Source organism: Gobio gobio, assembly GCF_949357685.1.
Source record: "Gobio gobio genome assembly, chromosome: 5".
NCBI lineage: Eukaryota > Metazoa > Chordata > Actinopteri > Cypriniformes > Gobionidae > Gobio > Gobio gobio.
In genome coordinates, this window is record NC_137101.1 from 8,979,508 (window position 1) to 9,005,185 (window position 25,678).

Here is a 25,678-nt window from a genome sequence, read left to right on the forward strand (position 1 = left end):
ATTCAAGCTAGCAGGCTAACAAGCAGACGGATAAGCGAGACCCTGTTAAGAAGCCCTCCCTAATTGTAGGAGCCCCTTACATCCATGTGTAATAAAATTTACCATGAAACCAGATCCCTGTCTGAGTGGCTTGTGGCAAGGGAACGCGCGTGTGTGTGTGTTGGGGGTTCAGGAATCCAGCACTTGGGGCTCTGCTTCTCTGCTTTCCCCCTTGTTCCAAGACCTCACTTTCCTCAAAATTCCTTCAGCTACAGGCAATGATATGGACTTGATAAAGCCGAGCGGATGGGGGACGCACACTGAACCCGTTGCTTGAGCGCGCTGCACAGTTTACAAATCCGCTCAAGTTACTGCCACCAGAACAAAACATCTAAAAGCACAAAGCTGGAATGCTTCTAAGTGCCACACTTTCCTGTTCGTTCGACTTCCCTTATCCGTCTTAGCATTTCCATCTTTTTTCCCCCTGCATACCTTGATTGCTTGTTTGGACTTTTCTCTCCTCCTCTCTCACATTCACTTTCTCTCTCTCTCTCTCTCTCTCTCTGCTCTTATGATAATTGTCAGGAATGCTGACCTCAATTCTTTGGTTTCCGTTCCAACTGGAGAGCTCATTTGCTCACTTAATCTAATCATTTTCACAATTATTCTACTTCTCCGCCATTATCATTTCTCTCACCCATTTCCACCCCCCATCCATTGCGAAGCAAAAATGCTGACGAGCTGCCAAAAAAGGGAGAAAAATTTAAAACCGAAAAAGCGCTGTCTCACGATTCTCAGTCATCATCACTCTGAATTCAAAGAGATATCAAAGGCCTTTTGTCAAGCTTATAATTGGGGTCACGGAAGTGAAACTACATAACGAGAGCCTTCCCTACATCTCCAGAGAGATGTGACCTCTCCACGGCACCCCGTGACCTCTGGAGTTCACAACCTCAATCTACTTCCTCTCCATCCCACCTTTCCATGCCTTACCTTATTTAGCTTTATTTTAAGACATTAAAAATGCATGATGTTGTGTGTTCACAGTGCACAAAAAAAACACTGAAAAAATATGGTACCCAATTATACTTGCGAGGCTAAAGGCCAAAACGTCCTGCCTGAATAAGCATATTTATTCACTCACTGCTTGGAAAAGCTGGAAGGGAATGGATGAGTGTAGGTAGAATTGCCAGATATATGACATCTCCATGTTAAAGCTACTTCGGAGTTGAAAATCAAAAGTTTCACACATCAAGGTTTCCTTGGAATCGAAAGCAGTAGCTTAAACCAATAGACAGCTTGGACCGCTCAGTGGGAAGAGCAGCCGGAGAGTGAATCCGAAGAGTTCAGGGTTTTCAATTGCACATATTTAATGTGTCAAATTATGCAATCACAATGATTACATAATGACTATACTTAAAAGATTATGTAATAATTGGGGCAGTGTTTAGTACCTCAAATCATGTTTCGTCTTTTGAATGCATGATTATTACACTGAGTTATGGTTGTAATAAACAGATTAATGCAGATTTAGCCGTGTACGGGAGTGATCGTGACTAAACCAGCAAAGGAAAAGGAAAGAATGCATGCTAGCACCAGTGAATGATCATAAATATCATAAAGCTTGTCTAAAAAAAGCTAAATATGCATTAATGTAAACAAATAAATACACATTTTGCAAAAAATTGGAATTTAAAAAAGTAATTCCTTACTTTTGTCTTGTGATTTTAGGGATGTGTCACAGATGTGCCCACTGTTAGATTAACCTACTGTAGATAGACATGAATGGTGCAAGTGTATGTGTTTAATTCAACATGAGCTCTGGAAAAGTAATGTTTTATTAAAGTTCAAGCTCCCTTGTGTTCTCCAGGTCACCTCTAAATGGGGTTTAATTTAGGTGTGTAAGAGAACACACACACACACACACACACACACACACACACACACACACACACACACACACACACACACACACACACACACACACACACACACACACACACACACACACACACACACACACACACACACACACACACACACACACACACACACACACACACACACACACACACACACACACACACACACACACACACACACACACACACACACACACACACACACACACACACACACACACACACACACACACACACACACACACACACACACACAACCTAGTAATGGAAAAGACGTTTGCCATAGGTACACCTAAGCTCTTTCCACCTTAGTGTTCAGTCTGTTGTACAGCGAGTATATTTTTGACAACAAGCATGTCAAATGAAGCTGAAATCAAACTCACATTTCCTACACAAGCATTACAGCTCAATGTGTTGAAACCCCTGCAATAAACATTAGGCCATGGTTCCCGATAATCTGCATGCCATTAATGCCTATCCATGAGTTTCCTGTCCAAACAACTGGAACCGCCTTCCGCCTTCCATGTACAAATTTTCCACCTTCTACAAACAAACATCACACACCAGGTAGAAATAACATTAAAATATTAGTAGTGAAATGATTATGTAGAAGGAAGATTCCATTAGAAATTGAAGCTTGAAGATGTAAATTAATGTATATAATATTTTTTATGCAAAGAACACATTTATTCTCACTACTATTGTCTAACAGAGATTTACCTGTAAATAAAACAAAAAAATCATTTTACACTATAAACACAATATTTACAGGATAATGCACTAAAATACGGTTTCCACGGTTAACTACTGAACCTTACTTTGGTTTTGTGCGCTTTGATGTTTGATGGCCTCTGAACAACGAACAACAGAATAATGTGTTTTAGGACGAAAAGAAAGTTACAAATAGTCAAGAAGAAAGAGTTTAGTGCTCTGTCATGGTCTTTTTTCAAACCATTAAAAGTAATTACTAAGTCTCAGAAGTCGCTAAAGAGGCCAAGACATCAAAAGCAAAGATAACACAAAAATACAGTCCCAGATCCCTGCATGAATAACAGTCGCTGAGATAAGCTCCTTGGACAAGCATGACAGAAAGGATTCTACATGATTGTGAGCTGTAGTGCTTCCAGTTTTAGAGGCCTGGGATTAAAATCGAACAGAGCAGATAACTGGGAATTGGGAGGAAACAGAATGGTCTCTCTGTTCTGGGAGCCCAGAGGGAAGCAAACAGACTTCTTTGCCGAGTTAGAATTAAAAAGCTGGTGTTAGCCACGGCAAGAACAGCACTTTCTCTCTCTCTCTCTCGTGCCATATATACAGTAGTAAGAAGGGAAGTATGGAACATGTACAAATAAGATATTTGAATATCAAAATATTTGAAGAAAATGAGACAAAAACAACTTGGTGAATCATGATGCTTAATATGGTGGCAGAAGTCAATTGCCCTACAGTATTTACTGTAAAATACGGCTGAATTAAATGAAAACACATACGTTTTTTAGCGTTTTTTGAGCTAAAGAGGCAAAGATTATGATACCATTGTTGTCAAATGACCTGTGAAGCTACATTTTTAAATCTGATAGCTAAAAAAAGAAAAAGCAGTAGCACATTTGAGTTGAGGCATCATTCGTGTCTGTAGCACAAACATGCAGGATAATAGCCATAGTTTAATACTTGGGGTTAGCGGTTTGTTTAAATCACTAACTGTGAGCAATAGTAATAGTGATGCTTGGCTTTAGAAGACTCCAGTAATCACACTAGAAAAACAACGAGTAAAGCTTTAGAAATGATCAAGATTATATCAAAACAATTATGTGTAACTGGCCAGGAACTGAGGTAAGAGGAGAAGAATCCCAGGTCGTCATTCCGACAGGACAGAAGAGCCAGAAAAGGGAAAAAAGGCAAAGAGAGGACCGTCTCCAACCCTCATTAGAGGAACGGAACAGGAACTAGTAAAACAGCAGTTTCTTTGCAGTAGAAAAGCAAAGCTTTACCAACTACCATTAGCGACGTTAAGGCAAAACCCTGTAATAATAAAGCTGCAGAGAGTCTTCACGGCTTGCCAAAGGGGCAGAGAACGTTCTAAAATAAAATCATTTGTCTGACCGAATAACAACATCATCGTAAAACGTTCTCCACAATCGGAGATGCAGTGGAAAATCTCCATTTCCTCTCCTCCACAACGTCACACGTTGGACGAGCTGGACACCCACAGGCCTTATTCAAACAGCCATTTAGCGGCTAGTGTTTTGAGGTCTCGTGTTCCGAAAACACAGCGACTCGTTTTTCCTAAACGAGCAGCGAGAGTTGCATCAGATCCAAGACAAATCCAGCACGGATGGGCCCATGAGCCACGACCTCCATTCGCACGCCCCCCCTCGGCACGAGATCTACAAATTCTGCAAGACCTTCAGCCAAACAAGATCATGCAATGAATCGGACGCTTGTTGATGCTGTTGTTTGTGCGCTTTTTTCTGGATTTCTTGCCCCTGTTATTGGCTGCAGGACGCTCTAAATTAAGCTCTGTGATCACTTTGTCCGCAGCAGGGACGTGAGGCGCCTAGAGCTCAGCCTTCGCAAAACAAAACACCAGCGTTTTGAACCCAATAAAGGTACGCTTTTTAAACACAGACGGCAGCCTTGAGCTGGCTACACATGGACACAGTGGCCTTGGCAACGATTCGCCGCTTTTGCATTTTAAGTTTATTCGTGGGTAGCTGCAAGACAAAATGATTTTATTCCTCTAAGGGGTGCCCAAAACCACAGCTCTGCTGAGAACAGCAGGCCCGAAGCCCTTTACTGAATTGGCATCTCGACCCATCCCGATGCCCGCCATCGCCCGAAGCCATGCGAGGACAGCGACTCTGGCGGGGCCTCGTGGAGGCACTGTTGCAGGTAATGAGAGAAAGACGTATCGACCCAAATCTGCAGTTTGCGAGGGGATGGAATTACCAACGCCATTCCAGGACTTGTGGGAACTAACACTAACACTCAATCTGCGGTTACAGAACTGCAACCAGACTTTTTAACACTGTCCCAGAGGACCAGCAAACTGTAATTGGTCTGAATCACTCCGGGTCATCTCCTTAAGAAGCGGATGGGGTTAGTCATGAGATACATTGGTTACAAATGAACAAAAGACCAAAACTGCAACTCTAGTCCTTGGAAAGCACAAAAGAGTAATGAAGCTCACCGAAATTGTCAGGATAAATATCACTTCCCTCTGTACGTCTTGATTTTCTAACATAGACACGCTTAGACGCTCGGACAGACTGGGCTCAAGAGGTCTACGGAGGGAACGGGTGAGTCGGACACTTTGGCACGTCTTCCATCTCTGAATAGGGACTAAAATACACATTCACTTGATCAACGTCATCTGTCTCTCTCTCTGAAAGAAGCACCATGTCAGCTCAGCCACACTTCATTACACACACACTCAATATCCTCATCCCCAAAGAGGAGGAGAACAAGGTCGCCGCAAACTCACACACACAACACACGGGCGACTTACAATGAGAGTGCATTGATGACTCAAACACTAGCCTGCGTCTACAAGGAGGGATGTCAAAAGTATTTGAAGTTCAGTACTAAGTCAATACTAAAAAAAAGTTTGTTTTATTGAGCATCAAATGCACTTCTCTTGATGAGATATTAACATTAAACAAAAACCCTGTATGGTACACATTATTTTCCCATCTGATTTTTGAACATTCTCACTAGTCATCTTGAACAGCTAACTGTACAATGCTCTTGATTTTTTTCATAAAATATAAAAAATTGAAATCATAAGTGTTTTTATGCATAAATGCAAACAGAGCTTGACATTAACACCCGCTAAGATTGTATATTGTAACAATGTTAACACATCAACATTGTAGTGTTCTCAAAAGGCATCTGTTATAATCGCGTTGCGCATTATAACCAATCACACACGATTCTGTTGAGTTTATGAATGCAATGTCTAATAATCAGAGGCGTTCAGATTAGTCATCTCTGAAATGCCGGAGGTTTGTTCAGAGTGCACTCTTAACTCACTGAAATCTGCACTCGAATCATAAACAACAGCGCAGAGACGTGCGATGTACGTAGGAGATTCATTCATCATACAGCGAGTGACTGTTTTTGTTTCGCAAGCGAAAATATAGTTTCAAACAAACACAGCAGAACCATAGCGCATCTGATGTAACTGGTATTAAGTTGGCTAGACGCTGGACATTCGATATTTGCGAATTTAGGCACCATCTCTAAAGTTATGTATCGGTATACATGTTTCTAACTTCAATAGCATTTGAAGAGAATGACTTACAGTCATAAAACTGTAAAGTGTTCATCTAGGTGTCAGGTATGATGCACACCTTTTAGATTTTTGATATTTAATAAAAATAAACTGAAAATATGGTATGGGCTCATACACGAAATACTCTAGATTAAAATATGACATAGCTGATGGAACACTGATGAGAATATTGCTTGAGAATAAATCATATTTACACCTAAAAATCTTATTTTTTTCAGTCAAGCAACTGTTAGTGTTTCTCTGTAGATTAAGGAGCTTTACACACAACCTTATCAGAGCTAATTAGGCCTATTTGATGACCTGTCATGTTATACATTTCATGTACACTTGATTTTGGTGTGTACAGTGGTCATTTACATATAACTAACAACAAATTTCCCAACTACAGCATTTTGGCCAGTGAAAATGCAGAGTGGCTAGTAACTTCGGAAAGCCACTAGCCACAGTGGCTGGTGAGCAAAAAAGTTAATGTCAAGCCCTATATCATGGTATAACCAAATAAGATAAATAAACGCCACTATCTAAGGAGTGTTTGTTTCGGAACCTAGTGTATTTTCTCCCTTGGTTCGGTTAGTTTAGGCATATGTGAACACGGCAATCATGTTCGAGACCACCTGAACGAGGTGGCCTGATTGCAAACAAACTCTGGGGTGGTTCGCTTGAGGTGTGAAAGCAATACGACCCAATGGGACCAACAAAATTCATAACGGGAAATGTGCTATATAAAAAGCAGTAGTGTCTGATTCTGTGAGTGAGCACATTAGTTATCACAGTTGAAAACCAAAAGAGCACCTCTTCATCTTAAAATGTTGTGGAATTGCATTTCTCAGTGCGAGAATGCTGTCCCGATGAAGCCTTGATTTCTGCTATATCTGCATTAAAACATTCTTATAGTGTTTGCGTGTGTCTTGACACAGTTAACCTCTAGACAGCGCTGGGAAATCCAGAGAGAGCGAGTTTGAATTTGCTGCAGTATTAATACGAATGTAGTATATCATTTAACAGCGGGAATGACGGCTACATTCGTATAGTGTTTGCGTGCTTCTCGACAGTTACAAATAAAGCCACAATAAGCTCATAGAGTGAACTTGTCAATCATCTTGATGGATGACGCAGAGGAAACACGGACCAATAAGAGGACAGTTGTACTCGCATGCGACTTGCGTGACACATTTTGGTACGCTTTGAAAGGTGGCCTAGTGAAAGCGAACCGAACCAAGAATATTTCAGAAAGCATTGTCCATTGAGGTAAAGCATTTTCATGGTTTTAAAAATGTTCTGTTAATCTCTACGATAAAGCTGATCGGTGAACAACATCAAAATAACTTATCATGATGCAGAAGAAATGTCTTTTCAAACCTTGTCTTTACTTGGTGACCCCAAGAAAAGCAGTCTCGAAGTCATGTGGTTTAAAAACAACATATCATTGGCTTCTATTTCTAAAAATGCATTATATTGTTGTTTTTTCTTTAAGCTAGGGAAAAGAAAATATGCTACCATATGACTTCCCCACACCACACAGGATTAAATTACAGGTGTGTGTTCAAAAGCATATTACTTTTTGCTTTGGCACCAAAAGTGATATCCAGAATCATGCAATTTACTAGTATTGCTATCTACTACCGACTATCTAACACGGCCCAGTCTTTCCATAACACTCACGCTGACATAAGAAACCCCAAATACACGCTCGCACACATGCATGTCCGCTGACATACAGTTAACAGGGGAAAAGACAGGAAGTCTCTGCTGAGATCCATCAGGAGGCTGAGAATTATGATGGAGGAGGGCATGGGTTTGGAGGCGGTGACCGCACTAACCATTCTCCACCTTTCCACAGCACACAGAGAGCTCACTGTGCACGCGGAGAAACTCTCGCAGCCGCTGAGGTGTCGTAAAGATTTCAAATATGAGCAGCGAGATGATTAATGGTCTGAATCATGCTCCACGATAATGGCGTGGATTAATGCAGCCTCTTCAGACCGTGCCGGGGCAAGGAAGATAAATTGTATTGCTTATCAAATATTTTTTGGACACCTCGTGCAGGTGGGAGTGTTTTCTGCCGGTTCGGAGCCAACACTGCTTTCAGAAAGGCGAGTCTGGGTGCGGGGAGCTCAGATGACCTGCGCTGGAGGTTTTGGTCACCCGCTCACGCCGGCTGCTGTTCTTGTACTAATAACACGCTATATTTCAGCAGTACGTGTACTGTGCAGAGTATGCAAATCCCCTGTATGAATGGTCTACTATTAAATTAGCTACATGTGCAGCATACAACACTGTGCACAACATGATATGCTTGACTATGATGAATGAATCGAAAGTATTATCAGCTGCAATTTTTAACATCTCTTTCCTTACTCATCATTTGATTGGACTGCCAAATGTAAAAGGCATTTTTACACAGAATTGGATTACATTATTTTTTATCTCCAATATGATAACTGGATGCAACTTGCTGTGTTTATGCAATGTTATGAGATCATGTGACAACAATGTAGCAGCATGCATACTACTGCAAAATACACAAAATACAGTAGGTGCTATATTAGCCTGGCTCCGCCCTCCTACGTACTCCTGCTCAATTTTCATTTTCCTTCAGTACTCCGTCTGGGATTGCGGTATATTCTCTGGTTTTCTCTGGTCAAATTTGAACCGGTCCAATCAGCGAACAGAGGAAGTGGCTGAGAACGATGACGTTGATGTTGTGCGCAATTTTGAGATGACATACGTCACGACCAAACGTTAGCAATTGGTTATGGCAGATCCAATAGTTTTAAACTTCAACAGAGTACCAGCCTTCAAGGAAGTTAATGCTTGTCAATGGAAAGTGGCCAGACTCTCTGTACAAATGAAATGTACGAGAGTCTGGTAGGACCAGGCCAGCTGCTATCTATGAATCTGGCAGGATATGGCTATGGTATATTAATGTGGAAATATGCATTTTTTTTAATGAAATGATACAAAGAAGAAACTAAAACTGACACAGGGTTTCTGCAGGTTTCACCAAGTCAAATGTAAGACTTTTTGAGACCTTTTTAAGACCATTATGAATCAAATGTAAGACCTATAAAGGAAATGCCGTCACAAATTTACTTGCAAAGTAAATTAATTTATTCAAATTGAACAAATTGATAAATTTGTACTTCCTCATAGCTCAATCCCACCAGGATTTTGCAACTTTTTTGTGTGATTTTTGAGATCAAAATTACAGATTTTGTGGTGGTAATTTCCAGAAATGTGCATTTTTTTCATAATTAGGACACCATGTATTATGTTAGATGAACAATAGCCACACATGACAATAGAACAAACAAAATACATAAATCTTGTTTATTTTGGTTTACAAATAATGCAGAATCTCAAATATTGATTTTTCATTATATTTAGTAATCGCAGAAACACGAAAAACTGGAGGACTATTAGCTGAAGAATAAAATCCATTTTATGTGTGAGAGACTCCAATAACACGAAAGCTGATTGGCTGCAATATAAGCTGCATGTTTGTCTCATTTGTAGTCGTATTACAACAAATTATATTTGGATTATTTGAAGTGCTGCAGGATTTCAATGAGCATTAGAGGTAGCGTTACATGGACGTAGGGAAATTAAGACCTGTTTAAAATGATTTAAGACCTAGAACAGAATTCTTCAGCGAATTTAAAGACTTTTTAAGGCCTACAATTTAGATTTTGAAATTCTAGACTTTTTAAGACCCTGCGGAAACCCTGTGACAGTAGGTGATGGTAAATATCTTAATGAGTCATGCATTAATTTGATTCGTTCAAATGGCTGAAATGAAGTAAACGGCTCTCTTTATGAATGGGCCATTGAATCATTGGTTCACCCGATTGATTCGCTCAAAATTCGCTCAGGGATTCATTCAGAAACCAAGCACCACTGTGTGTTTTCTCTCTGGCTTTACAGGTAATATCTTTGTTGGTCAATTTGAGCAATAATATGTCTAAAATATAACAATAATAACTTCTTATTTATTGAACTGTTGTATAAAATCTATATCATGTTTGCACTCATGCTATTCGGAACAAAAACAGCACCTCAGTGCTATTGCGCGCATTACTTGTGTGACATTGCTAAACTATATCATAATATATAAATAACAAAAACTCATACAGGGGAATTTTTGAACCTGATATCCTGAATTTTAGGGGCATCTAACTGCATTCTATAGGCTCTCGCATGCACTGAGTTTTTGCCCTGCCTCATAAGTAAACTGTATGAAATGTAAGACGACCTACATATATATTCTGTATATACAGTTCAACTAAAATGTATTCAGACACTTCAGCTCAGTTTATTCACTATAGTTTAGAAAATGGTAATAAAATATGACAAGAACTTAACAAGAGTTAAACTGTGTCAGAACAAATTCATCTTGATAACGTCAGATAACTTTGATAGAAATGTATGTAATGGATTATAATCAACCAATCAGCCGTTTAATTTAAGAACACACTTAGATAATACCAATTTAGGTAAACCAATGACCAAGCAATGCTTAATTTTGTTCAGTCTGTGGTGTAAAAGGTCGCATTAGCAATTAAAGTAAAAACACTTTAGCAAAACATGGTGTCTGAATTTATTAATTTTACTGGTAGTCCCCTGTATGAAGAATTTTTGGGTATGTCTTGGCGTATTTCTTTATTTTGCTATCCTGTACTGTACCCACTAGTAAAAAATTATATCTGGTGTCTGAATAGTTTTTGGTTTGACTGTATATACAGATGCACGACTCAAAAAAAAAAAACAGCTTTCCTTCATATTTTAGAAAGCTTTTGATTAAACAAAATTCAGCATAGTTCAGGATAAGTCATCAAAATTCCTGGTCTGTTTTCCTTTAAGAACAAGAGCAGGTAAATTGTACATGTGAAGTAAAGAACGAGTAGGCATGTCTAAACTTTTGACTGCAATTGTGATCTCTCCTCATCCAAAGCAGCAGCGTAAACCACCTTCCCTCCACAGCTAATTGTGACATCAATGAACCATGTGATGGCAGCGGGGAGCAGTTCCCATTCAGCCGTTTAATCTGCGAGGCTGCGAATTTGCACAGGACAGTTTTTAAAAACCAACTCCTGTGCTCCACAGCGACATGCCGTTCCACTCTCTCGAGTCTGCTAATAAAATGTGGACAGCACATCAGAGCTGGGTGCAATGTCACGGCGCGCAGTGGAGATTTATGGACGAGGAAGAGATGCGATGGAGAAAACATTTCACTACACCGACGCTTCAAAAGACACTCACCAGACATCAGTCCTATTTTTACACTGTCATCATCACTGAGGCTGACAGACACACAGACGGAGACCAGAGAAGAAAAAGAACAAAACGAAAAGAAAAAAGAACAAAGAGAGTTCATTTTCTTTCTGAAACGCATACATCTTGAAGAGTGATGTATCCCGAAACAAAAACGCCTCTCTCTTTGTTATTAAAAACTTCCCTGCTCAGCTTCTCTCATCTTTACATTTTTTTTTTGTGGTCTCATACTAGTTAATTTCCTTCACTTTAAATCTCTGGATCACAGTAACGGCTGTTGATTATGCAGAATTTTGTTAGACATCAAATGGTCCCATCTGCTCGTCGTCTATAAAATATAATTTAAACAAGATGACGGGCTCCATTTATCACACACTGAGCACATCCAAACCTGCTCTAGTGAAATAAAACAACTGAGAAGCCATGTGATTGGCTGAAGTATCTTCACAAACTGTCACTTTCAGTACTACAATTCATCCTAACCAAGTGTGGCTCGATGAGTTTCAAGGGTCACTTTCAAAGTCAGTTGTTTGTCCTCATGAAAACTGCTACATGAAGTGACACCCCAGTTGAACAGAAATACATGATATTTAATAGATAATAAGAAGCATATTTGATATTTAATATATAATATAATTTTGGACAAGTTTGACTGGTGAGATTACCCAGTGTAATGCGTCAAAAATAAAAATGTGCGAGACATTGTTGATGGTCGAGACAAGAGAATGACCAATAAAAACTATTATTGAAGTGTATGAACCTACATGCTGAACTAATTTTAAAAAGTATAAAAAAAAAAAAAGTTGTATATGTATATGTACAGTGAGGAAAATAAGTATTTGAACACCCTGCTATTTTGCAAGTTCTCCCACTTAGAAATCATGGAGGGGTCTGAAATTGTCATCGTAGGTGCATGTCCACTGTGAGAGACATAATCTAAAAAAAAATATCATCCAGAAATCACAATGTATGATTTTTTTTTCTGTTAGTCTGCCTTTAAAATGTCCACCTCCACTCCATTTATTATCCTAAATTAGATGCACCTGTTTGAGGTCGTTAGCTGCATAAAGACACCTGTCCACCCCATACAATCAGTAAGAATCCAACTACTAACATGGCCAAGACCAAAGAGCTGTCCAAAGACACTAGAGACAAAATTGTACACCTCCACAAGGCTGGAAAGGTCCAAGCAGCTTGGTGAAAAAAGGTCCACTGTTGGAGCAATCATTAGAAAATGGAAGAAGCTAAACATGACTGTCAATCTCCCTCGGACTGGGGCTCCATGCAAGATCTCACCTCGTGGGGTCTCAATGATCCTAAGAAACACTGCATGAAAAGTGGGATTTTCGTCAGTATGTGACACTGTAGATTGCCGTGAAACTTCAGGTTTACGACTGTGCACGGCAATTTGCAGGCAACACCGAAAACTGCCGTAAATTGTCGGAAATTGACGTGGGCCTTGCTTGGCAGTTTTCCCCCCCTCCCCTTAATTCTAGGGGAGGCTTTATCATGTAAATGAACATGCTGTGAGCTACACAAATGCAAATCAGAGTAGCAGCAGGGGGAGTTTTATCTAGGTTCTGAATTTTTTTGACTAAAACAAGTTTAAAGTTTAAGTTAAAATGTTAACTTAAATTTAAGTTAAATGTACTCGTTTTAGTACACATTACTAAATTTTTAGGGCAACCAGTTTGCTCCAATTTTTTAAGTAGATTCAACTTGTCCAGGCTCACAGTGTAGATTAATTACTCTGTATGTCATTAGCAATAACCAATGTTATGTAAAAAAAATAAAAAAATACAGGACAGCAGTTCATGTCTTCAACCTTTAGAGAGGTTATGTGATGCAACAAGACAATGAACCAAAGCACACAAATAAATCAAGTAAAGCATACAGTTTACATACCAACATTAATTTTTCCACCCTGCACTGTGAATGATTTCTAAATGGCTATTAATCATAAATGTGAAAAGTACAAGTTTGTTTGTTTATAGTTAAGTCAGATTGTGTTTTTCTGTAATTGTCATTTAAATTGAGCTCACACCACATTTTATAAATTATCAATGCTGATTTTTAAGAGGTGGTTTCCTGGACAGGGTTTAAATTATGCCAAGAGTAGGCCTTAATCTATTTAATCGTGAGTTAAAAAATTGTTGCCTGGAACAAAGATTAAGCACAGATTACTAACACCTGGACTATGAGTCCTGAACTAAAATAAACTGGATTCATTTACAGTTTTATCTAATTGCTTACACACAATTTCTGAAAATATGGCTCCATTTCTTGTAACTCTACACACAAAACATCAGACATCTCTTGCAAAAGCAACACTTTGTGCAAAACTATTTTAACTATTTCCAAAAATGTTGTTTTTGCATATATCTAACTACACAATGCACAACTGGGGAATTTACAGTTGAACTGAAATCAACTGAACTGAATCAACACTGAAGTCACTTGAGCTGAATATTGACACTATATTGGCTTGTTAGAGCCGGTTTACAGCAGAATTTGTTTTGAACTTGTTACTGAAGCTGCTATGAAACAATATATTTTGTTGTATGCATATTCTTTCTTTCTCAAACCTTAGTTTTGATTTCTAAGTGATCAATTTATGTATAAGTGTTTTCACACATGATCATTGGCTGTATGGGTCCTCAGTAAATGAATGTGGCATTTAAATGGCAAAAGTTATTCTTGTCTCTATAACTTATGGCTTCCTAAAGACACGTTTATGGGTAAATAAAATATTAATAATATAAATAAAATGAATATCAAAACATATTTTAAATATAATGAAGTCATTTTATTATAGCACTCATCAGATGTTCCTGGAAACAAAACAGAGACAGAACAGTATAAACAAACTATACAACAAACTAAACACCAAATTACAAAAACATTATTATGTGAAAGTGAATAAAGTGTTGTGTGTTTTCAGTTATAAATATGTGCTGTGTAAATTAGCCTATACTTTTAGAAATTATATATAGCCTAACTTTAAAAAACAAACAATAACCCATATAGATAAATTATAATAATTGTATAATATTAAGCATTTACTTAATATACATTGTAACATTAGGCTACTTTACTCTAGCACAGTAGTCAGTTAAGCAATTCATTAATATCTTATATTAATATGTATGTAGCCTAGGCTACATCTAAAGGTAAGTCTGCTTTAAAAAAAAAATATTACACTTCGACATGTACAGAATGTGCGCGTTAAGAAACACGTTCAAATGTGTCTTCTTAACATGTTAAAACTGTGCGTGAAGCGGAAAACAGGGCGTGTTGAAGGTTGAAACGATCATAAGTCACGCGTTTCGCATAAAGAGATTTGTCCCCGGGCGCGTTCCATATCAGAGCCCTAGTCCAATGGGGTGCGAGGTCGAGGTCATGGCCATGACGCGTAGAAGACGAGCTTTAAACTATTTTTTGATGTTTTTTGCTGCTTTCCTTTTTCGTGATCAACAATGACAGGACACCGTCTTCAACTCAATCTCTGCATGGACGCGACGAACTTTTTGGACTCATTTTCAGGAGGCTGTCTTCGTCATCATAACTCTGAGGCAAACTGCAGTCGCTATGAACCACAGCATGGGTAATGTAACGTTATGATTTAAAGAATATGCTTTTATTCAGCTGTATAAGGAAATGGATGCGTTAATAGATCCGAGCTTAAAACTGCACATTTTGTTTACACAGACTATCCTCGCCTCATAACGAAGCCGTGAGCTCTTATCTGCTTGGAGAGATTACCGCGAGTCCAGATTTAACCGCTGATCATGACGAAATTGTGTGTAAGTAACTTCTAATGTGTTTCTCATTCCTTGTTTAATTTTACCGTGACTGTTTTTATTAATACCAGTCTCATGTAATTGTTTTCCAGCTGCCTGTAAGACGTATTATGAATCGACACGCCGGAGCTTCAGATACAAACAACCTGAAACTGCGAAGTTTAGCTCGGAGTCGATCAAGAAGAAAAAGGGTAAGATTTATTATATTAGATCCGTTTTTTGTCAATGTGAGTATTTTTCAGGTTGCTTATTGTCTTTATGGATTGTATTACAGTTGCTGGAAGCGAGAGTGTGCTGGGTGAGGTGGACATTTGGAAGTCCGCGACCATTGAACTCATATCTGACGAGGAAGACGGCTTTGTTGACGGGGTGTCTGGATGGATTGTGCGGCCACCGCCCTCTCGCAGCCTGGAGCTCGACGAACTTTACATTACGAGACATTACTGCTGCACTGTACATAGTTGTGTGTTTAACAATAAAGCTCTTTCTTTGAGTAAACCGCTGTGTTTTATAAATTAAGCCCTTTCTTTGAATGAACAGCTGTATGCTTATAAATGAAGCCCCTTGTTTGAATAAACGGCACGGTCCGTATAATTTGCCCATATATTCCTTTATGGTATGAATACTTCATAGCACAATAACATTAATATGAAACAAATTATTACAACATAAATTATATATTTATTATTATTATTGGGGTTTACATTTATAATGAGCCAGGGGGACCGATAATGATTGGTTTGCAGTGATCTGCCAACCAATCACGAGGGATTTTTCTTTTTTAAATGTAGTGGCTTCAGCCAATAGTGAGTGAGTAAATTCAAGTCTGGCCGTTGACTCTCTGGTTTCGCTGCTATTCATATGCAAATTAGAGGCGTCGCACCTCCGCGCGGTCTCTCAGCGGGGGGCTCTCCACCTACGTCATGGTTCGTTTACGACAATTTGTGGCACAGACGAACGCGACGTTCGCTGCCTCTAAATTGTCGAAAACTGCCGAAAATTAGGGAGATTTCCAGGAGTATACAGGCGTTTATGGGGTCGAAAATCCCACTTTTCATGCAGTGAAAGGTGAGAAATCAGCCCAGAACTACACGGGATGAGCTGGTCAATGACCTGAAAAGAGCTGGGACCACGTTTCCAAGGTTACTGTTGGTAATACACTAAGACGTCATGGTTTGAAATCATGCATGGCACGGAAGGTTCCCCTGCTTAAACCAGCACATGTCCAGGCCCGTCTTAAGTTTGCCAATGACCATTTGGATGATCCAGAGGAGTCATGGGAGAAAGTCATGTGGTCAGATGAGACCAAAATAGAACTTTTTGGTCATAATTCCACTAAACGTGTTTGGAGGAAGAAGAATGATGAGTACCATCCCAAGAACACCATCCCTACTGTGAAGCATGGGGGTGGTAGCATCATGCTTTGGGGGTGTTTTTCTGCACATGGGACAGGGCGACTGCACTGTATTAAGGAGAGGATGACCGGGGCCATGTATTGCGAGATTTTGGGGAACAACCTCCTTCCCTCAGTTAGAGCATTGAAGATGGGTCAAGGCTGGGTCTTCCAACATGACAATGACCCGAAGCACACAGCCAGGATGACCAAGGAGTGGCTCTGTAAGAAGCATATCAAGGTTCTGGCGTGGCCTAGCCAGTCTCCAGACCTAAACCCAATAGAGAATCTTTGGAGGGAGCTCAAACTCTGTGTTTCTCAGCGACAGGCCAGAAACCTGAATGATCTATAGAAGATCTGTGTGGAGGAGTGGGCCAAAATCCCTCCTGCAGTGTGTGCAAACCTGGTGAAAAACTACAGGAAACATTTGACCTCTGTAATTGAAAACAAAGGCTACTGTACCAAATATTAACATTGATTTTCTCAGGTGTTCAAATACTTATTTGCAGCTGTATCATACAAATAAATAGTTAAAAAATCATACATTGTGATTCACAGTGGACATGCACCTACGATGACAATTTCAGACCCCTCCATGATTTCTAAGTGGGAGAACTTGCAAAATAGCAGGTTGTTCAAATACTTATTTTCCTCACTGTATATATATGTACATTTATCTAAAATAAATTTAAAAAAATAATAATAATATATATATATATATATATATATATATATATATATATATATATATATATATATATATATATATATATATATATATATATATATATATATATATATATATATATATATATATATATATATATATTTAAAATTACATATTTATTTATATATTTATATTTACAATTATACACAATACTATTATAAATTTATATACACAGTAAAATATTATAAATATTAGATGTTAAATATTATATAACATTAATCTAAAATAAATTATAAAAATTTGCTTATTTTGCTAAGGTGTCAAGCATTTCTGTAACATCTCACCATGAAATATTTAAGTAATTATGAAAAAATGCATTGTTTTATTTACTTTTTTTTTTATAAAGATAATTGACCTGCACAGTGTTAATGTTCATGGATACTACAGACACACCAAAAGGCATTTTTGTGAGACCCAATATTAAAAACGAATCTAACGAAGGCTGGTTGGGACAAAAGGGAGTTTATTTTGTTTAATGTATTTGCGGCACCATTTGACACTATCATGCAGTAGGTTCTGACATGGTGTAAGGCCACACTTTTGACATTATTCTTTCCTTTTCTTTTCATTTTTAACAAGACTTGACATGTATGACCAGGAATTTTCCCTCTTCTGAACCATTATCTGCCCTGCATCTTTATGCACATCTGTCTCTTAAAAAAAAGAAGAAGAAAAATACTCCATTTATGTACCACTATGTCACACTCATCCCCTGTCACTCAAATCCTACAACCCTGATCCCCAGTCCTAATCCAGAGGCCGCAGCAGTAGACAGCACTCACCCTTACCCGGGGCCACGTCAAACACCTTCGGGCTTGTTATCCATTTTCCGCATCTTAATGATTATAAATGACAATAAATGCCAAACGGCTGCTTGTAATGCTTCTTTCTGCCATGAATTAAGAGTGGAAAAAACGTGTCCACGAGGGACAGGCGAACTGAGGGTCCTTAACCCTTCCTATGTTCACTCCTAACTTTGACCCTGAAGTAAAACTGCCCAAAAAGACCTGATTTAGAACCACCATGTGTAACCTTTATCACTGACCTGAACCATTAGTATGTCAGGAGAGCAACCGGCTTCTGACCGTCTCTTAACCAAATCCCCCCCCGCTGTGATTGACAGTGAGCGGGAGGGGGACGCGGGCTGCCCTCCTGATCTCAGGGCTGCGGGTGAGAGCCGAGCCCCACAGCTATCTGCACTACTGACACCCATTTCCTGTGGAATGCTGCTGCTATGCAATGCGCTGATAGCCTGTCATTCAGAGAAACAGTGAGGGAGGGGTGTTTTCCAGCGTGTGCCCGTGAACATGAATGGAGTTAAAGTGCCGATGTGTGTGTTGGTCCTCCCGCCCTGTTTGTTTTTCTGCGGCCGCTGGGTTTTGTATACATGCATGTGGCCGGTTTATATTGTAAACGAGGATGCGAAATGTGCGCGCACGTCTTATGAGACTCATCTGAATGCATGGCCACTAGTCTTTTTGTGCATGCTTTTGCAGGTGGTTTGTGGGAACCTGGAGGAGGAGTCAAATAATCTTAAAATTGCCCTTCTTGACGGGTCTGCGGCCAGACATCTGTGGCCTGTTTGCATCTCCATACTCTGGGATCTCGTTCCCAACGTGTCTTGGTTTAATTCCTCCAGAACTTGTTCTTTAGCCTGTCCTTGAACTGCTAAGCAGAGCTACAACAGCAAGGTCAGCTGGTTAGCGATACTATGAACACATAATCAGGATATCCAGTGTGATCTTATATTTCTGGCAATCACACCCCTCTTAAGAGAATATATATTACGGGTTAATGTCAACTTAACGTCTATGGACAGCATCTGTGGCATGCTTTCAATTATGACGCACAATAATTTTGACTCATATCTTAAGTTTGTAAAAACAAATAAAACGAGTTTTTACAGTAAAACACAATGAGAGCCTGGAAGGAAAGAGATTCGCAGAAAAGCAAAGCTCCCATTTGGGTTAAAACACAATTTGCCAGTGAAACAAAAATGTTTGTTACTTGAGCTATAAAGTCTAAATTGTCCCTTTGATGTGGGACTATTTTTTTAGGCTGACGAATGTCTGGTTAAGCTACACCAATGTCATTCCTGTGGGTGAGGCTGAAGAACTCCACTAGGAAACTAGGAGGACTGAGGTCTGTGTTCATTTTAGTCTATGGTTTTGCCTCGTGCCACGGTCTGGGGTGTAGACGTCCAGCCTGTTGGTTGTTCTCACCTGCTGTTTCAGCTGATGTACCAGTCGGTCTTTCTCCCTCTTCAGCAAAGCCACTTCATCTTGAGTCTTCTTCTTCTTCGAGGACGACAGCTCTAGAAGAGCGATGTTGGCGTCCTTCTCGCTGATGGCTGCCAACAGCGCCTCCTGCCTGTTCGGAGGAGAAGACGCGCAATTAGTATTCAGACAGTTTTGGACAACAGAGTGCGGTGTAAAATACATCCTGTTGACAAATACACCTTACAAAATGGATAGTTCTGGTCCTTGATTATGATCGGTTGAGCCACGTTCGACCTGTGACCATCTGTGACCGCAATACATCAGTATTACTGCGCTTTGCTGAATTTTCAGCAGCCATTACTCCATTTTCCTCCCCCAAACAAATCCACTGACCCCAAACTTTTAAACAGTAGTGTATGAACGATGTGTTGGTGATAGCAAGCACCACAAATAATTAATTCTACGAATAGCCATCAGTCAAGTGCAGCTGTTTCAGGGAGTGAGCCCTGTTAGGTCAAACCTGTGGTAACAGCGTGAGAGGGAGGGTGAACGTCTTGTACCGGCAGCTGAGATGGTCAAAGTCTCCAGTATACTGAAGAATACAGGCAGCAGACTGGAGAATGTCTTAGGGTTAGCGTTAGCCACGTGTGCTAGAGTGTTAGTGGTGAACTGTGTGTCAAATCATCTTCCCTTTGCCTCTCATTCTTTTCCTCCCTCTCATTTTCTGTATGGCCTCTTATATACAGAAACTCATTGGAACCGTTCCAAAACCTAGTGAGCTGCCTCACGGCCTACTGATCTAGATGGTTAACTTCTACGGTAGCATGCTAACTGAAAAATAACCTCATAAGGGATTGATTTGGAACACTATGTAGATAGCAACACTGTACAACTTAAATAGAACTTCTAACATGAACTGGACGGTTAGGCTGTTCGAAGTAGCCCCTATACCCTAAACAAGGGCACTATTTTGGGGGACAGCCATTTGTAGTGGTGCCAAAATCAGAGTGGATGTTTTAGAGTGCAACCATTCAAGCCCATAGTGCACTGCAATAACAAGTGTACAACCGATGTACACTCAAATGGCTAGAGAATACCCATAATGCACTACGAGAGTTGCATGCCAAATTAATTTACACGTCTCGCCAGAAGATGGCACCCGCAGCTGAATCATCCATCCATCCATTTCCTAAACCACTGGTCCAATGTGGCAACAGCATAATATCACACAGGTATAAAATAATTTTTAATTGATTATAAAAACGTTTAATAAAAGTTTATACATGCTAGTTTCCACGACAGAGTTCAAGATAAATATTTTCATTACTACTGGAGCTGCCACTTTGCGAAGTTTCAAATAATTATTAAACTGCTAAAAAGCGATCCAAAAGTGGCATCCCTTCCGGCGCATCCAGTGTCCGAATTCACTATATTAGTGGACTAATGTAGGAAATAGTGAATGAGGGTATAGGAAATTAATGATTGGGTATATGAATAGGAATAGTATAGGAATGATTGATGGAATTTTTTTTGAATGATTTTGATTTCGAAGCTGTGGAGTTTGATGTTGGCATGATGCTAAACATGTGATAGCACAAGCACACATATACAAGTTTTGAGTAAGCTCAATTCTTAAAACATTATTTATGATATTTCCTGATTATTTCCATGAATTAATGGATTTTAAATATAAGTATTCTATAGACTGCGGTACACCAGAAGTTGAGGCCATCGAGGCTAAATTTGGAAGCGATCTTACATAGTGAGTCAGTTTTCACTTTGTCTACTAAATGCGCTTATTTCTCCACGAAGTTGCTTTCTCTGTGAAAGATGCATGCAACATGAATTTGTCCAACATAATAGCGTCAGGAATCTTAAAATTCAACACACTAGTTTTGCAGCTCCTCTCTATTCGTCTAACTGAAAGGGTGCAACATTCTATTTTAAATCACAGGCTTACTGCGAATTTGCTTTTTCTCTTATCAGTCTCTCAATCGCTGGCAAACCCTTTCTTTTTTCTTTGTCTGTTTCGTTGTGTTCTCTTCAGTTCCTTGGAGGAACTGGCTGACCTGATTCTATCCGGAGTGACATCACAGCTCTAGAAAGAAGCCTATGTACCTGACAGAAGTACACACACACACACAGTCGTGTGTGATGCCCATTGGCTGCCATACAACTCTTAATTCTGTCATTTTGACCATCAAAAGCAATGGAGATTTGATGTATCCCACAAACACACACACACGGGCCACCCAGGTCTGTAAAAACCACAGTGTCCTGGCGCAAACTAATAAAATGAAAGCTGGTGATGTTCCAGGAGGCTTCTGAGCACTAACATGTCCTGTCAGAGAGGCCTTTTAATACACTGACCTCCTGACTAGCCGTGCTCATTATGGTCAGGTTCAGACCACAGGCAGCAGCTGCCCCTGAGGTGAGTCAGTTTACTTTGGGCAAAAAGGAACTTCCCCTTCAGCTCCATAACCTCCCTGCCTGGTCCCGATGAGCCCTTCTCTATCTGCACTGCCAAAATGCATGAAGACGGCACTGGCTATAAATAAAAATCAAAGGGAAAGATGAGGTGAAAAGAGAAACCCATGGAGGGCGGCATGAGGAGAGGCAAATAACAGGAAGTGGAAGGATGTGCACTGGGATATGGAGGATAAGGAGTCTGAAATGATGGATGAGAATGCTCACACGTCCGTGTAAACACACTCACACACGTGTGATATTCAGGTCATGATAACATGCACTTTTCTCCCACATTTCCCAGGAAAAGAGAGGGAGATAGGTGGCAGTCTAAAGGAGAAGAGAAGACAGAATCGGAATTCTTCTGTCTCAAATTTTCCTGATGCACGTGTCCCCTTCAGATGAATCTTTTAACAAGGATAATAGTTAAAAGGATCCTCTGTGATTGAATCTTTTCTATACACTGGGTATGCTGATATCACTGGTGGCCACAGGGAGAAAAGAAGCCTGGTTAAAATCATTTTTCGGTTGTGTTGAGTTGTAGGAGTTGAATCTCCAACAAAGCTTTATTTGTGTGGCACATGGAACTGCCGACTATGTAGAGTGCTCCAAATATACCGTTTTCATTTGGGTTAAGATAATGCCTTAGAAGGTGTCCTCCAATGGAGGAAGTAGACAGCAAGGCAGAGCTTGTGTTCCTGTACTAAAAGAAGACAAAGCCTCTTATCAGAAGCACAGAGACACAATGGGCCCCCACACATTTGTTCAGAGGGAGATAAGGGTCCATATTGATCACTAAGAGGTCAAGTGGCCAATCACCTCCTCTCATGACAAAGCCAATCGGAGAGAGGGGGAGCGGCCCATCAATCAACGCATCTCATCACCGCCCTCAACACTCAATTTCCTCTCTCTATACTCTGCATTCTTTTAAGCTTCTCGATTTCTTCTCAGGAGTCCTTCAGCAGGCCTAAAAATATGCCACCTCCCTCTGTTCTGTATCGGTTTGGTGTTTCTATGGGTGTGTACGCTAGTGGAGAGATGATGAATAGCCGAAGGGGTGGGGAGATTTATGCCTGTTTGTGACGGGGACGCAGTGTGCCGGTTAAGCCACCGGAGCGGGGAACACCGCACAGAACGCCAGGAATGACCAGTGTCATGGATATGACTTATCACTGCCATTCCTACTGTATGACGACAGTCCGACGTACATGATGGCGAAATGAGGGAGGAATGTTAAACGAAAGCAGATCTGAGGTCGGGCTACTTTCAGCGCTTGAAATTTTTAATGCTTGCCTCAACCATGACCGCTCTAGAAGAGAGATAAGCTTCTTGGAAACACAAAAGAGGAGAAATGTGAAGCAAAGGTTGGACAAAACACTGTGGGGACGGACAGATGAATGGATGGGAAGAATTGATTTTTCAAAATAGTCACCTCAGAGCAAGTCTGTGAAAAGAATATAATTGATTTAATACAGCATCGCTAGGTCCCCAATGAAGGATGGATGGTTGGAGGGATGTATGAATGGATAGATGGATGAACGTAGAGATATATGAATGGATGGATGGATAGAGAGGCGGTTGGGTGGAGAGATATCAATAGATGGACAGAGAGATGGATGGGCGGACAATGATATGAAAGGATGATGGAGGGATAAATGAACAGATGGCGGGAAATCGATAGATTGAAGGATGGCCAGAGAGATATGTGTGTATAAGTTGGTGGATGGAAAAAGAGATGGATTGATGAATGAATGACTGGATGGATGGATGGATGGATTGATAAAGTGATATATGTATGTATGGATTGATGGATGGCCAGAGAGATGTGCGACTGTGCGTGTTTAAGTAGGTGGATGGATGGAAAAAGATATGGATGGATAAATGAATGAATGATGGATGGATGAATGAATGAATGACTGGATAGATGCATGGCCAGAGAGATATACGTGTATAGGTTGGTGGATGGATGGATGGAAAGAGAGATGGATTGATGAATGAATGACTGGATGGATGGATTGATGAAGAGACATATGAATGGATGGATGGATGAAAAGATATATGGATGGATGGCCAGAGAGATATGTGTGTATAGGTAGGGTGGATGGATGGAAAAAGAGATGGATGGATAAACAAATGATGAATGGATGGATGGCTGGATGAACAGAGATATACGTGTTTGCCAGGAGTGGCTCAGTGGTTCATGTAGGTTGTCTACAAACCGGAAGGTTGGTGGTTCAATCCCCGGTTCCACCTGACCAAGTGTCGAGGTGTCCATGAGCAAGACACCGAACCCCAGCTGCTCCCGACAAACTGGATGGTGCCTTGCAAGGCTGACACCGCCATCGGCGTATGAATGAGTGGATGTGAGGCAATATGTAAAGCGCTTTGGATGGCCATGGGTCTGTTGAAAGCTCTATATTAATGCATTTACCATTTATAGGTAGGTGGATGGATGGAAAAAGATATGGATCATAAATGAATGATGGATGGATGGATTGATTGATTTATGGCTAGAGAGATATATATGTAAATGAAAGGTTGGTGAATGGATGGATGGATGGAAAGATAGATGATAGAAGACCAAACCCAAAATCAAAGGGCTGCTTTAAGAGCAAAAACATCCTTATCTTTACTAGATTTTTTCCCATTGCACAGGCTCATATCTGCAATCTCTAAGCTTAAATACAAATGTCCATTTCTTTAACACTTCAATATTCATGGACGCTGATTTGAAGGAGAGGAATTTAGAGGACACCATTAGCAGGGAGAGAAGAGTTCAGAGAACGTTATCAGCCAAATCCATCAGTACTAAGTCCTACCTGATACTGCCTGATCTAGCACATAAAAATAAAATACAGGCCAGCCGCGTTAAACAAACTGAGCGTTGGAGGAGCCCCAGCACATAAAAAAAATAAAAATAACCCTAACTCTCCATCATTCCCTGGCCCGGAGCCACAGCCCAGCTCTAGGCCCTTTTTCCAGGGAAATGTGTGTGTGTGTGTGCTGTAGGAGAGAGAGAAATATGGTGTCAGCTCTGCATTCGGGGTGTGTGTGTCATGGAGGGGACGTGGGGAGAAATATGGTGTCCGTTCACCGTTCATTGCCGCCACGGGGCACGGAGGACCTTCAGCGGCTGCTTTTACTGGCCTAAAAAAAGAGAGATGCATCCTCTGCTTCTGGAGTTGGTACGGGAGCACTGGTTAAAACGGAGAGTTATAGACGACGTCTGTGCTGAACATCCTCTCTGGATGGGCACTATGAAACATTAAAGAAAAATCTACAGCTTTGCGCCTTTAAAGCTAATATTGACTCACCAGAAGCTATAAATTCCGGTGTGTAAGCAATCTGAAAATATGGGTTTTGTACTTCCTGAACACAGTAATAGTTGTATTAATCTTGTATTATACAGAATAGCAGCGCTTGAGTGACTGCGAGCGGATTCACAAGAGAGACAAAAACTGGAACAAGCGAGACACCTGGAAACAGATGCTGAATCAAATCTGGCACAAGGGCTTCCTAGACACCAAATGTGAATTTAAAAGCCCGCAGTCAGAGTGAAGATCATCGGGGAACAAGCTTGTGTGTGTCAGTAGGGGGGAGTGTAATA

At 40.2% G+C, this 25,678-nt stretch overlaps 1 protein-coding gene across 1 annotated transcript in view; it reads right to left on the reverse strand.

Annotated features, from left to right (window-relative positions):
- Window positions 1-25,678, reverse strand: part of erc1b (ELKS/RAB6-interacting/CAST family member 1b) — a 266,460-nt gene that overhangs the window by 53,539 nt on the left and 187,243 nt on the right. The window contains exon 17 of the mRNA XM_079817695.1: window positions 19,609-19,756. Within this exon, the coding sequence (XP_079673821.1) occupies window positions 19,609-19,756 (148 nt within the window). The remainder of the gene's footprint in view (window positions 1-19,608; window positions 19,757-25,678) is intronic.